The sequence below is a fragment of the Taurulus bubalis genome (assembly GCF_910589615.1).
Source record: "Taurulus bubalis genome assembly, chromosome: 12".
Lineage (NCBI taxonomy): Eukaryota > Metazoa > Chordata > Actinopteri > Perciformes > Cottidae > Taurulus > Taurulus bubalis.
In genome coordinates, this window is record NC_136600.1 from 16,864,597 (window position 1) to 16,879,628 (window position 15,032).

The 15,032-nt window shown below is 40.3% G+C and overlaps 2 protein-coding genes across 3 annotated transcripts; both read right to left on the reverse strand.

Moving 5' to 3' along the window:
• Positions 1-3,656: 3,656 nt before the first annotated feature.
• opn9 (opsin 9) lies at positions 3,657-7,226 on the reverse strand (the record flags this gene model as incomplete). Its single annotated transcript, XM_079227279.1, has 8 exons — positions 3,657-3,787; positions 3,903-4,434; positions 4,511-4,591; positions 5,334-5,448; positions 5,600-5,764; positions 5,991-6,164; positions 6,314-6,464; positions 7,106-7,226. 8 exons carry the CDS (start codon positions 7,224-7,226, stop codon positions 3,657-3,659), a joined length of 1,470 nt encoding a protein of 489 aa, XP_079083405.1.
• Positions 7,227-9,419: 2,193 nt separating this feature from the next.
• Positions 9,420-13,049, reverse strand: gapdh (glyceraldehyde-3-phosphate dehydrogenase; the record flags this gene model as incomplete). Of its 2 annotated transcripts, XM_079227847.1 has the most annotated exons (11): positions 9,420-9,747; positions 9,829-9,926; positions 10,015-10,098; positions 10,451-10,525; positions 10,632-10,787; positions 10,904-10,985; positions 11,209-11,324; positions 11,444-11,534; positions 11,655-11,761; positions 11,914-12,013; positions 13,027-13,049. In XM_079227847.1, 11 exons carry the CDS (start codon positions 13,047-13,049, stop codon positions 9,678-9,680), a joined length of 1,002 nt encoding a protein of 333 aa, XP_079083973.1. In that variant the 3' UTR covers positions 9,420-9,677. The 2 variants fall into 2 exon arrangements, with proteins under 2 accessions (XP_079083973.1, XP_079083974.1); XM_079227848.1 differs by lacking the exon at positions 13,027-13,049 and having other exon boundaries at positions 10,451-10,529; positions 10,636-10,787; positions 11,914-12,008.
• Between the last annotated feature and the right edge of the window lie 1,983 nt (positions 13,050-15,032).

Below are 15,032 nucleotides of genomic sequence, written 5' to 3' on the forward strand. Positions count from 1 at the left end.
TGTCAACTGTTTTATGGTAATTTGACTACATCACAACCACAATATGTTCGAGGTCGAAAATAAATTTTTGCCCAATCCCAATGCCCCCCTCAGGCCTCAAACCCTGAATCCTCAGGGACTTACTGACTATTATCATAAACTAATAGGATTCATATTGATGAATATAAATAGACAGCGACAACCCTTTCATTTAATTGTCTATGTATTTATTTAATTCCAACATGTAACAAATAAGTTAAAAAAAAAAGAAAGAATACAAAACAAAATTAACAGTAAATATAACAAACTGTCAATAACACTAATTCTCAATCATAAGAAGCATCAGTAAAAATAAAAGAAACAAGCTAGGCCTATGATAAAATATTAAACTGTTAAAAAGGAAAATATAACCTAACCGTCGAATCTACATTATTGCACAAAGAAAATATTGATATATATATATATATATATATATATATATATATATATATATATCAATATTGAACTGTCTGTCTGTCTGTCTGTTTGTCTTTCTATCTATTTATACTTATTTTAGATAGTGCTGGATGTGGACCACTCAGATCTCTCCTTGTCTTCTGTCCAAGGGCGGTTTGGTCTCAGCATTATAAAAACAAATTACTTGATATTATGTTGAACAGGCAAACTTGAACATTTGTGTAACTTGGAACTGATTTAAACATAATAACAGTATGAAATATAAATCTATTCTGCAGCACTTAATAGGCTATAAAGTGCTTTCCTACTTTATGCAATGATTAGCTACTTGTATTTTCTTTTCTTTTGATGTCTTATTAAATACACCAAAAAGATACCTCTGTCTATTATTCACAGAGATGAACTGTTGGCCTACATCTTTAAGATCAATCTTGTCCAGAGCAATCATAACTTCTTGTGCTGAAGTTGCTGTACTTCGATGAGTTTGGGGTCAGGCTGGTATGGTTCACTCCCCATGTCCAGGACACTGCTACACTGACTTCCTTGACGATCACTGTGGCTCAATTTGACTGTTTCCTAAAAGCAAAGAAAACTTAGCCTTGTCTGGCCATGCATGTTTTAACATAATAATTTGTTTTGTGCTGAAAACAGGTAGGACATTTAATACGCCATGATAATGCACCTCAACACAGAATCGATGTAAGACCTCACCTGAAGCCCTGATGGTCCAGCTGCTGCTTCCTCAACCTGCACCACATCTGCACTGGATTTCTGAGGATGCATTTCAAAATAATACCTTAATGAAATGTAGACCTTATACAAGTAGTATATGTATTTAGTTTGAAACCAATTTAGAATATTTAGGTAATAGGTTCAGGTTTTATGGAACAGCCTTGTTTTGTTATTCAACATCCACATGATTCACAATCCAAAAGTGCTCTTGTAGCACCCTGAAATATGTTATTTCATATGTCATACTGATTTAATACGACTGTTTCCATTTATAATCATTTACTTTAAATGTGTGTTTAAGATGTGCATCCCACAAATCTCCATCAACTGCAAGATGCTATCCTATCAATATGGGCCAACATTTCTAAAGAATGCTTTCAGCACCTTGTTGAATCAATGCCATGTAGAATAAAGGCAGTTCTGAAGGTGAAAGGGGGTCAAACACAGTATTAGTATGGTGTTCCTAACAATCCTTTAGGTGAGTGTAAAGTAGCTATAGTGAGGAGATGTTATGGGAGCAAATTGTAGTATTTTACTTCCTTATCTTTCAGATTATATCATGCATCTTTTCAATCAAACTGAAAACACATCAGAACAATAAACTTGATCAATTTGAAGATCGTTAATGTAATTGATAACTAAATCAAGTTACAAGTGATACAATTATTTAATTTTTAAAACCAATGGCTTCATGGAAAGTAGGATAAATATTGTACGTTTTATTTTTGTAATTGTAGTAAAATAATAAATTAATCACAAACTCCCCTGCAGAAACAATCAGCCAAACCACCTCATACTAAACGGGAAAAACCCAAAGTCATTCTAACAGAGATAAAGTATAACAACAACAATAACAACGCACACATTGCACTGCATTGCGTTGCTCACTGCACTCCTCTTGCAGCTGACCCATAGTGTCTCGTATCATTTATGTTACATACAAATGTGGTTTTTAATGAATAAATGTGACGCTAAACATTCACACTAATAGCACTGGGCCTTGATGGGCAGCAGGGTCTCTCTTTCAGATACGGTCCACATGGAGGATGATGTACATTTACACGACTACTGTACAATTCTGAAAAATTTGCACTTTCATTTCATGCTATTTTCTACTTCTACTACAATACATTTCTGAAGGACATATTGTACTTTTGACTCCTGTAAATTGACATTTATAGTTAGTATTCACTTTTTAAAAACCTATGATTTATATAGGTGGCCAGTGAAGGATAAGCGGTGACAGATAATGGGATGGGAACATGTGATGTGCTTATATTATGTGATGCTGTACTAACAGTTTAATCTACCAAGTACTATGCAGAGGATTTAAAACCGGCTTCTCATTGACGAACTATAATACTAAAGTATTCTTATATGTATTGGTTAGTGATAAGAACAGAATAGTATAATATTACATAATATCTTTACACTTTGAAAGCAGCTATTGTGTGTCATGAGGTTTTTCTATGTTTGTTATTTTAAAGCAGGGCTCTCAAGTTTTTAAGACAGGTAAGAGTAACATATCCCCCCCGCGCAGGGACCAGCCCCCCTCCCCTCCATATTATTATTAGCTTTATTTTCATTGGTTGCTGGATTACATTTCACCCAGATACAACAGATACGTTTTTCTGATTGGCTATTTGTGTAGCCCATTTCTTTTTTTTGATTGGCAGGGGATTCGGGGGAGACGTGCTTGATTCCTCCATGGTGAGGGCAGCGCGACCAGGTCATGTTTGTGCGCTGCGGCACATTAAATAGCCTAGAGTTTTTTTTCAGCGTGAGAAATACGATGTGTGGCGGGAGGGCGTGACTTAAGACCGAAATGCGTGACAGTCACGCTCAATGTGTGACACTTGAGAGCCCTGTTAAAGCTATTGGTAACTTTATTAGAAATATTTGTTCTCTGAATGCACGCATGCTTCAGTGGGTCAACATTATCTGTTTTTACACTCTCTTTTCTGAAAAGGGCAAACTTTCCCATCATATTAATTCATGAAACAACTCAAAGGAACGAGGGAAAAATGTTGCCTGGTCTGATGAGTCTCAATTTCTGTTGAGACATTCAGATGGTAGAGTCAGAATTTGGCGTAAACAGAATGAGAACATAGATCCATCATGCCTTGTTACCACTGTGCAGGCTGGTGGTGGTGGTGTAATGGTGTGGGGGATTTTCTTGGCACACTTTAGGCCCTTTAGTGCCAATTGGGCATCGTTTAAATGCCACAGCCTACCTGAGCATTGTTTCTGACCATGTCCATCCCTTTATGGCCACCATGTACCCATCCTCTGATGGCTATTGTGCAAACTTATTTTTTCGAATTGGTGGGGACAATTGTGTCTTTCCCAAACTTTAGTCGTGACTAGTCCCTATGGACCATAATGCAAACCTATAGGCCCTTCTGTCCCCGGATGCTGTGGTGTCTCTCTGTGCAGCCTTAAGTGTCCAAACAGGCAAACAGTGCATTATCCCCCCACATCTCATCTGCTTAGGAATCTGTTCTTCCTCCTATACTGTTACCCCTGCTTTTTTCTGTTTCTTCAGATTTCTGTTTTTTCTTTCCACCGACAGGGCTCCTTCTCCTCTTCCTGCTCTGGCAGTAGGAGAGGCTGATGCTCCCTGAAAGAGAAGATACAAAACAGACTAACAATATGGCCTGTGTGGCAGGAACCTGAACGACAATTTTTCTGAGAATCAAGAGCCAGTAGTTAAAGTGTACACTCCTGTTCCTTACTTTCACATAAGCTTTCCTTCCTCCCCTGCATTCGCGTCCTCTCTGCCTTCCCTTGGCCAAACACCATCGCGTAGATGTCATTCCTGAACTCCTTGTTCATGATCTGGTAGATTAAAGGGTTGATCATGCAGTGGGACTTGGCAAATATGGCAGGGATCAAGGTGACTACAGGTGGGAGACAGGAGAGCGGCGGGGGGCTCCTCCCGGTCATTGCCTCAGCTTCCTTGGACCTGAACTGGGCGTCACTCAGGCCGGGGATGGAGGCTGAATTCATGTTGTTTACGTTGCTCCACTTGTTCTCGTGAATGTTGTAGATTTGTCTGTAATATTCTGCAGCGGTCCAGTTCAGCAACGAGGGGATATTAAGGATCTTTGGAGCACTTGGAGAACTCAAGGCCATATCAGTTGACTCCTCCACCACAATTTGTATAGGTGCTTCTTGATCATCTCTGGGAATCAGTGCAGAGACCAGAGACAAAGCAGCATAGGGCATCCAGGCCAGGAAGAAAGTGGTGCACACAACAGCAGCTATCTGAAATGAAAATATGGCTTTATTTTTCCTGCAGAGTGTCATTAATGAACCTGAAAACAATCCTCACAGGGTTTACCTTTGTAAGTCTCAGGTCTTTGCCAGTGTGACTGACAGAGGAGGACTCTATAGACGCCAGAGTGCGATTAGATCTGAAGACCTGAAAACGGAAGAAACAGGTAATGCTGCCATTTGCAATTATGCCCCAATTCACAAGCACTGACAGAGTCAACATACACAAAAACTCCCATATTAAAGCCATTTTAAATCATTTAAATTATAGCATATTTGAGTATTTATGAGTGTTTTGTATGTTAACATGTATGCTGCCAAGTCTGTGCGGTTCCTCATCCTGATTGTCTGCTGTGTCTATTGTTGAACGAGGTACTCAGATTTAGACTGAACTTTTCAGAACTTTATGTACAAACTAATTTGCATTTACACATATGTTAACGATTGTCTATTTAGAGTTGTGTTTGCCTTTACTGTGATGTGTTCGAATATAGAGCAACCACAAGTTGTTTTCCTTTGTAACTTATATATTGCTTATTGTATGTACCCAATTTCAGTTTGTCAAACAAAAAATAACTAAATTGCTCAACTCCAAGACGTTTAATGTTAGAATATTAAAAACCTGAGAGAATTAATTAAGGACCTTTTAGGGGCCTTTTCATGTGTTATTCCCCTGTATCAAAGCGTAGGGAGCGGTACTGCGCATGCATTGCTGTCTGTCACAGTGTATCTTTCAATACTCTCACTAGGAGGTGCCAGAGTTGCACTTCTGACATTCTACACCTTGTGGCTTTAAACAAGTGACATATACAATACAATAGATCTGAACAAAATAGTTACAGAATACACACACACCCTCCATTTTGTGTTATAAAGCAACTTGTCCTCACCGTCAGAAGGATGGCCAAATATGAAGCGACGATGGTGAGTGTAGGAAATCCAAAGCATAATATCAGGATGAGGACAATGTAGATTTTGTCATTCAGAGATGACCTCATGCTCCACCTTTAAATGGGTAGACAAGGCAGACTGGTTATCACTCACATGATTGTTTACAAATACTTGAAGAAATCTGGGAATACACAAATATCTGCAGATTTTTGTAGTAGTAAATAATAGAGGATTGAGCACCACTGTAAATTAAATTAGAGATTACCAGTTGATGGTACAGCTGGTCCCATAAGGTTCTGGTCCATAACTTCCAAAGCCAAAAGCAGGCAGCAAGGCCCAGAACAATGCATAAACCCACACCAGCACGATGGACAGAGACACATGGCGTCTCTCAATCCATTGACCTAGAGAGCCAAGAAGCATGAAACCACTTAAAGAACTTAATGTGAATATTTATGGGCACTTAACCCATGGTTTAATGGACCTTTACGCTCACTTTAGCAATTATCAATTAATAAATTACTTTTAAATCAATAACGCTTTGAATCAATACATTTCTTTAAGAAAAAGAGGGTCTAGTGCAGAGACTTTAATACGTATATTGTGTAAGTAAGGTTATTCAGAAAGAGTCAGATGGATTTAGAGTGCAGGTTGGCCTGAGTGGATGGTCCATAAAGATCTCAGACTTGCCGTATCTTAAGCAGCAGATCTTCAGGCAACGGTCCAGAGAAATGAGACAGGTGGTGAGCAGAGAGCCGATGCCAAACACAAAGCCCTGAATGCCGTACCAAAGGCACCCTGTCTCCCCAAACACCCAGGCATGACACAGGCTGAAAGAGGCAGAGAGAAGCTTAAGTTTCCCCGCTTAATAGATCATCACCTTCTGTCTGCTGCTGTTCTAGATGTTATATTATACTCACAGTGACATCACACTGGATTCAAGCCTGGCTTCTTATTAGTTGATAACAAAGTTCTGTACCTGGAAATGATGAAAAATGGCCCTCCCAAGAGGCTGAAACCAAAATCGCAGAGGGCCAGGTTCATGGTCATGAGCTCTGGAGGTCTGAGCTTCTTTCGTCTCCTGCAGTAGACTAGTAACGCCACGCCGTTACCCAGCACTGATGCCACAACTGTAAAAGAGTAACAGTGAGGAAAAGAATGAAGACGTGGCTTTAACTTTGCTCTTTCAGTCCTTAAAATACCAGTTGTGCATGATTACATGAAGTGAGCTACCAGAGATTGTCAGAGTGGATCAATGCAGTTATTCGCCTTCAATCCTCTCTTTAACACAAACTAACCAACTGACCAGCATCCACCAAATTAACACATTTGTCTGAGAGAGCAGAGTTGATCTGTTTATCTGTAGCTTCATTGATTTGTTGCGGAAAGAGGCAAAGAGTATTTAGTAGTGTTTTGTTTGAAGACAGCCTGAACTGCCTGCTTTAACGAGGTATTGTCTGGTTTGGTCTTTTTGGTAAATAATAAGTTGGTCACACAGGACATACAAACTTTGAAATTTCACAAAACATTGTTATATTTGGATACATCTTCAACAGTATGCAACCGTATACCTTATATTACATTCACTGTAATACAAAGAGTCAAATAAGTTATGATGATTAATAATAACTTTTCCATATATTTGGTATTTTTGGATCAATTCCAGCGTATTTAAGGGTCCCTCGACTTCAAAATAAGTGTGGGCAACTTCTCTCAAAAATAAGCCGCCTGAAATTCCTATGATGATAAAAGAGCCTCAAACCATGGTGACCTGTGAAGGTAAGGAAGACAGCGACGGCGAAGTCTGCAGAGGGGGACAGCTGGGAGAGGAACAGCGGGGGAATGGACGAGGGGGCCAACCAGGAGCCCCTCTGTGAACCATTGTCTCCCATGGATGTACTGCACTGACCCACAGCAGCATGCAGAGAGGAGCAGCAGCACCTAGAGCCTCAAAGAGCCACTGACGGCACAAAAACAGAAGAATTAAAATACTGTGACACCATGACAACTACAGTGGAATTAGAGTATGTGGAAGTAATCTTTTCTCATCAGGGGGGAAATGTCCTGCAGCACATATTAGTATACTGACAACTATAGTCTGATCTCTGCATGGTTTCAGCGGACGATTTTCACTCAATTTTAATCCGCTCTTGCTGTGCAGACAGAAACAACAGAAGAGCAGCAGCTCATTTCCAACATCCAGCTTAAGAGAGCAAAGGGAGCGTAACAGGAGTGGGAGAAAGACAGCAGGATATTTGGCAATCCAGGGCTTTAAGGTTCAACATCATAATACAAATAGCATTTTTCTGCCACTGATCACACAGTGCATGTGTGAATTAGATTAATTGAGAAGTGTTTCTTTCGACAAAGCATTATGAATGACTAAATTATGATAATATGTGGACCATTATAAAGAAGATTTATGTATATTAAAACAGATCGAGGTGATATTATGTCATCGTGACACAAATGGCGGACAGATCTTCTCTGATGGCGACACAATTTGCAGCTTTATTTGGGAAAATCTGAGTTATGTTTCCATTGATTGTTATTTGTTCAGGATTATCACGGAAAAAGTGTCGTAATATAAGTTACTTAAGCATCCTGTTACTAAAATAAATAAACGAATCATGATAATAAACAAAGGTTGTCACAGGGAAAAACTAAGACCTTTCTTCTTAATCTTTTGTCCCTCCAGGATTTGTATGTTTAGTCTCATTACTGACACAGGTGTCCAAAGGGTGATGAATTCAGTGATAAATAGATGAAAAAACACATCAAGACAACAGGGAAGGTGATCAAACAAAAGAGGGATTTCTTGAAATAAGAAGTGTTTTTTAACCCTTTTGTTCACAACTCTCTCTCTGTCCAAGATGCACAAATCCAAACACAGACCTGCAGGAAAACATCACACTTAATTAATAAGCATCACCTCTCACCTGCTTGTCTGTTTCTCAGTCCTTCCTGCGGTCTCAACTGGCCACTATAGCAGAGATCGTGTCTTGTATTTCATCTTATTCTAAACACTCTCTCCGTAAATCCATGTGGCATTTCTCTGGAGAGACGATTCACTGTAAACAATCTGGCATTGAAGAAATGATCAGAGAGAGAGAGAGGGAGCGAGAGAGATGTTTTGAGTCACTGATCCGCCTTGTGTCTCCGGCGATCTACTAAATTCATATTATCCCGGTGGTTTAATTTTGAAAATGTCAATTAATATACGATTTTCTGTAGATTTGGAATATTAAAGGATCTTTAAACATGTCACAAATTACTGATATTTGTAAATAAATGTGTTTGGTTTAAGACTAACTTTGATGAAAAAATCTTTAATTTGACTTAATTTGAGTCCGTTTTTAAATTAGGGATGTATTGGAAGAATTAGTCACACATCAGATTCATCGTTTTGACCAGATATAAATAATTGCATTAGCTGTAAAGTCATTTAATTTTACAAAAACCCCATTTAAAATTTCTTTAAAATTGAACCCACCACTACATCTCCAACACAATATTCCTCTTCTAAATAATATTCCCATATGTATGCATGTGATGTTATTTAAACGATAAATCCTTTTTATTGTATTCTTAAGGAGCCCCCAGTGATTCAGGCCGATAGACGGATCAGTGAGTAAGAACTGCAATACGTTGTTCAATTAATTTGCTATTCTTTACCCTTTTGAGAGAGCAAATCCCCTGTAAGTATGATTCATAAAAGCCTCATATTGAACAACTACAGTGGGCTTTGTGTTTGTCAGGCTACAGAACCCTCCCAGATAGAGAAGATATTGAACAGCACTAAAGAAACAAAAATTAAGAGTAGCTTATATGACTTTAATAAAAGCCAAATGGTGATGCAAGAATCGATTAGAGTAAAAACTAAGCGCCGCCAGTGTTTTCCCATAGGAGGAACACTGAGCTGTATGAGAGAGACTTCTTTGATCCATACAAGAATCCATCTGCCGAGATCAGCATTTATCCCAGTGGAGCAGTTTCTAGTATAGACACGTCTGTGCACTGACAAGAGAAAAAAACGAGAGCGCGATTCTCACAAACAGAGGAATTTATTCCATCACTGACTGCAGTACTTCAGCACTACAGACAGACAAATACTCACAAGAACAGAACAGGGAACTTTACAAATACAAAAAAGAAATTGGTCACCAATTTAAATCTTTTTCGTCTGCTCTCTGTGGGACCTTTCCTCAGGCATCTGATGTGGGAACTAGCCAAAGTCATAGATAACAAACTGTTTGTACAACTCTGGTATCAGGAGAATGTGAGTGATGTGGCGTCATGCAGTGATGTGGCGTCATGCAGTGACGAGCGATCAGCTGGTTGTTTTACTCCTTGGTAGCCATATGGGCCATCAGGTCGCAGACACGGTTGCTGTATGCAAACTCGTTGTCGTACCTAAGCAAGAAGAAAAAAATAGTCTATGAGTCACTGAAAAGAGACATTAGGATGTGAAAGTAATTAATGCTGAAGGTTTACCATGAGACCAGCTTGACAAAGTGGTCGTTAAGGGCGATGCCGGCGCCAGCATCAAAGATGGAGGAGTGGCAGTCACCGTTGAAGTCTGAGGAGACGACCTGCAGGAAAGGGAAGAGGAGGACGCCACGTTACAGACATTAAACGACAAAACAACTTAAAGATCATATACAAGAGAGACACACATACCTGGTGGTCTGTGTATCCCAGAATGCCCTTCATGGGTCCTTCAGCTGCAGCCTTCACAACTTTCTTGATGTCCTCGTATTTGGCCTGTTAAATGTATTATTACCGTCATTATCATCTTACTATGTTTATTAAAAAGGACAAGTCATGAATTATTATTATTTTGTCTACAAATCCCATTAAAAGACCAAAATCCATGTTCACTCTCTCAATACTTTCCGGCTACTCGTCTGTAAATTCTGAACCTTTTAGTTTCTACTGAAGATGTACACTTAAATAAATACGGTCATGAATATACAAGACAACACAAAACGGGTAATTTAACACAAAGAAATGACACAGCAAAACCTAAAGACTCAGAAAAAAACTAATTGCATGACTTGCAGTGAAATTCATTTCTGATAAATGTTATGAATGCTTTTAGTTTGTGGTCACTCACGGGTTTCGCCAGACGGACCGTTAGGTCAACCACGGACACGTTGGGGGTCGGCACACGGAAGGCCATGCCGGTCAGCTTGCTGCAAAATACAAATGTTCAAGGTCAGAACCTAAATTCACTAGATTTAGCCCATGTTTTGCTCATAGAATAGCATACGATGATGCGAGAAGGTTTCTGGCACCGACCCATTGAGCTCGGGGAGGACCTTGCCGACAGCTTTGGCAGCACCAGTAGAGGCGGGGATGATGTTCTGACTGGCACCACGGCCGTCCCGCCACAGCTTGCCGGAGGGACCGTCCACAGTCTTCTGGGTGGCAGTAGTGGCGTGAATTGTGCTCTGATGGACAAAGACACAGAGGAGGATTAAATATGGCCCCCTCTCCAATTTTGTAATCTGGTTTTAAGGGCAACTCGGCATGTCCGCCAGGTTGTTCACAGCGTTTTAATCCTCACCATCAAGCCCTCAATGATGCCGAAATTGTCATTGATGACCTTGGCCAGGGGTGCCAGGCAGTTTGTTGTGCAGGAAGCATTGCTACGGAGACGAAAGTGACGGCATCAGTTAAATGAGAGTTTTCAAAATAACGTCGTCAACATACATTTTTCTGTGACAAAACTTTTACACATCACATAAACAATAAGTGAAACCCTCCTTATTTCACATTTTCAACTTAAATACTAAATTCCAATTTTCAACCCACTTCAATATACAAAAACATAATGACCAAACAGTCTGTGAGATGCTTGCTGGTTCTTACCTGACAACCTGGAGGGACTTGTCGTACTTTTCATGGTTGACACCCATGACGAACATGGGAGCATCAGCGCTGGGTGCAGAGATGACGACTCTCTTGGCACCACCCTTCAAGTGAGCCTGCAATGAGTTTTTAAAAATGACATTTCATTCATGTCCTTTTTGACAATTGCATGACAAATGTTTATTTATCTTTGCACATGCGGGGGGTTGGGGGTGAGATACACATATATACGTACAGAGGCTTTCTCAATGGTGGTGAACACACCAGTGGACTCAACCACATACTCGGCACCAGCAGCCCCCCATTTGATGTTAGCCGGGTCTCTCCTGATAAAAATAAAGAAAAGTTGACAATAAATTTTTACTCAGTTCTTCTCTTTTGCAATGTGTGAAGCTTTACTTAAGCTGACATGCTTTCTGTATGAAAAGCCTGATTAGTGAACATACTCGTGGAAAACAGAGATTTTATGTCCATCGATGACCAGCTTGTCTCCCTCCATTTTGACCTCACCCTTGAAGCGGCCGTGGGTGGAGTCATACTTGAACATGTAGACCTAAAAGAGGAAATGTGAAGAGATGAGAAGACAGTTTACACCACATTACAGAATATATTATAATAGTTATAAAAAAAAGGAAATGCATGTCTCCGACTACAGAAGCCTTCATTAAATATTGAATTGAGCCAATGCACATCTCCTTTACTTACCATGTATTCCAGGTCGATGAAAGGGTCATTGATGGCCACAATCTCCACCTTCTTTGAGGTGAAACCAGCGCGGGTCACCAGACGACCGATGCGGCCAAATCTGAAAAGTGGAGAGTGTTGTTTCTTAGTCTGGCCTCTAGATGGCGGTATGATGCCATGTGACTGACCAAAGTGATGCGAGACTGCTCCTCATGTCCCACAATCACAGAGAAGGTATGAGGTATCAGTCTGATAATCAGTCATTAATATGCTGAACACATTGTTGACATTGACTTCAACCTAAGCATGACCTACTTCACACTACTGTTGTAGTGTTTTTCCTTTGTGTGGGGTTCTTAGAGTCCCCAGGAGACCTGAAAGCACTGACAAAGAGATGGCAGGGTTCAGCAGGCGGGGCAGAGGGAGGTGTACACCTCATAGCTTATGGCTGCCCAGCTCTCACTCTGCCCACTGGGGGCTAAAGTCAAAATGAACCTCCAATGTGCAAAGCCTGGTGATGGCAATGCACTGTTTGATCAGTGTCCTAGTTACTTTTTAACCACGGGTCCAAAATCCTGGCACAGATGATAGTCTGTCCTCAGACACTGGGGGAGGAGGCCAAGGAGCAGAGAGATAATCAAACAGATAGGGAGGACTTTAACTAAACACTATGCCTGTTAACAACCTTTAAACTACGCAGGACCCCTTCTACTTGCTTCAGACAGCAGAATTCCCTGTTGAATGACCCCCATGTCGAAGCCACTGCCCATATTGTTATCTGCTCAGGGGCCAAAGTTCAAAGATCAAGAGAAACATGAGAAGAGGTTACTGTTGGTGCAGTTGCATCTGCACGTCCTCCATTACTAAACTCTCAGCTGCTTTATGGCAGCAAAAAATAACCACAGAAATATATTTTAATATGCAAACAAACAAGCTTTAAGCACAGGCGGTGCATTTTGAAAATGTAACCAAGGGAGCAAATACACAACATCTCCTGAATGCTCCCGGTGTACACAGATGAGGTGTGGCATTGAGAGCTTGAGGTTCAGCAAGCTTACTAATTGCAAAATATGTATGTTGAAGCCCAATGCGTGTGGATTTGATTAATGTGAGTGGATGAAAAAGAGCCCTTACCCATTGATACCAACTTTCACCATTTTTCCTGGGTTGTCCTAGTCCTCTGGAAGGAGAAATGAGAGGAGATCATGGGAAGTGGAATAATAATGCAGCCTGTTAAATATTGATAAAGCAACATTTATGGTGCCATATATTAGCTTTCTCTTGATGGACAGCACCAATAGTGTGCGTTGAGATAAAGAGTTTATGCAAAATTATTCCACTGATAAGATATGTGACCACAGTCCAAGTAAATGTCAAGGTAAATCTGCAGTTATACTCAAACTCTCCCTGCAGGCTCATAAATCACCAAATATGTGCGCTGAAGAGCAATGTTACATCCTCATAAGCAGCAACAATTACATTTAAAACAAGAGTAAAAAGGCAAGTGAATTATTTTTAGCTTTATGACCAGAGGTGTCAAAAGTATTCACATTCATTACTCAAGTAGAAGTATAGATACTAGGGTTTAAAAATACTTCTGTAAAAGTTAAAGTATCAACTCAAGCTTTTTACTTAAGTAAAAGTGTAAAAGTACTGGTTTAAAAACTACTTAAAAGTATAAAAGTAAAAGTAATGCAAGGGAAATGTTTTTTTCCCATTAAGGACAAACTCTTAAGCCGTGTCTCAGGGGCCTATAGTGCACTACCCCACCTCCCCCAAAACAATCATTTTTATAAAGGCCATAATGTTTTAAAATGTTATGTTGAAAAATGTGGGATGTACTAGTCTACCCATTTCAGCTGGATATATGCCCATTTAAAATGATCACATTTTATTACAATGCAAATACATTAAAGTACCACTGAGCATTAACATGCGTTTTATGGAGCGGAAGACATGATAACTAGTTGCCTATAAGTATTGTAATAGTGCAAAATAGGCGGCGACTCCGACACAAACACTTAAAGCTGTGGTTCTCAAACTTTTTCTGTAAATAACATAATTGTGTGACTCATCTGTGCTTTTATAAATAACAGAATAAAGACAATTGCAATCACTTTCAAGTAAATCAGATAGCAGGAAAAGACAAGCTCACGGAGCTCACGTCGTCGCGTCAAATCGCGCATGCGCAAGCGTAACCTGTTAACGGCGTACCGTAACCATTTACAGGAAAGTACAGGCATTTGTCCATGTATTTATTAATGACTTAGTCTTATATCCGTGTACTTTCTACTTGTGTAATATGTGAAGCCAGCAGTTCATTGTTGGTAGAAGACACGCGCACTTTGGCTCGTTTCACCTGGAGCAGGAGAGCTGCTCCGGGTTCAGAGAGCTGCTCCGGTGCGAGGAGAACTCCGGTTGCTCCTCACAGGAGAGCTGCTGTTGCATCTTCACCTGGGAGCGGTTAAAACGCAGATATAGCGGTCTACTTTTCACGCGACATATTTTTCGACGCTCTCTGTCCGCTGCTGTGTGTGCTCAGCGCTCACCTGTTTACGCGCGCACGTATCTGTGGGCAACGGGGCGGAGACGTTTTTTCTGTGTGTGTGTGTGTGTGTGTGTGTGTGTGTGTTTTTGAACGATGACAAGCCGGAGTGAAAACAAACCAAAATGAAATAGTAACGAGGCTATTTTCAAAATGTAGGGAGTAGAAAGTACAGATATTTGCGTGAAAATGTAAGGAGTAGAAGTAAAAAGTCGTCTGAAAAATAAATACTCCAGTAAAGTATAGATACCCAAAATTTCTACTTAAGGTAACGAAGTATTTGTACTTCGTTACTTGACACCTCTGTTTATGACCACATTTAGACCAAGCTGATTGTCCCCAGGTGATCGAAATAAAGTCCTGCAGCCTGTTGCTGAGGCCCTGCAGGTTCCTGGACATCTGTCTGAAATAATTTAGATCCTGAAAGTATTTACCGTTTGTGAGATGCCTCAGTCTGTCTGGCGACTCCGGGTGTGAGTGGGGAAGAACAAAGTTAAGCAGTGAGATTTATGATTGACCTGAGTTTAAAACCACGCCCCCTTAAGGGGCACTGCTCCTAGCCCCGCCCCCTGTCTGTGAATATCAAGGTCGTCAG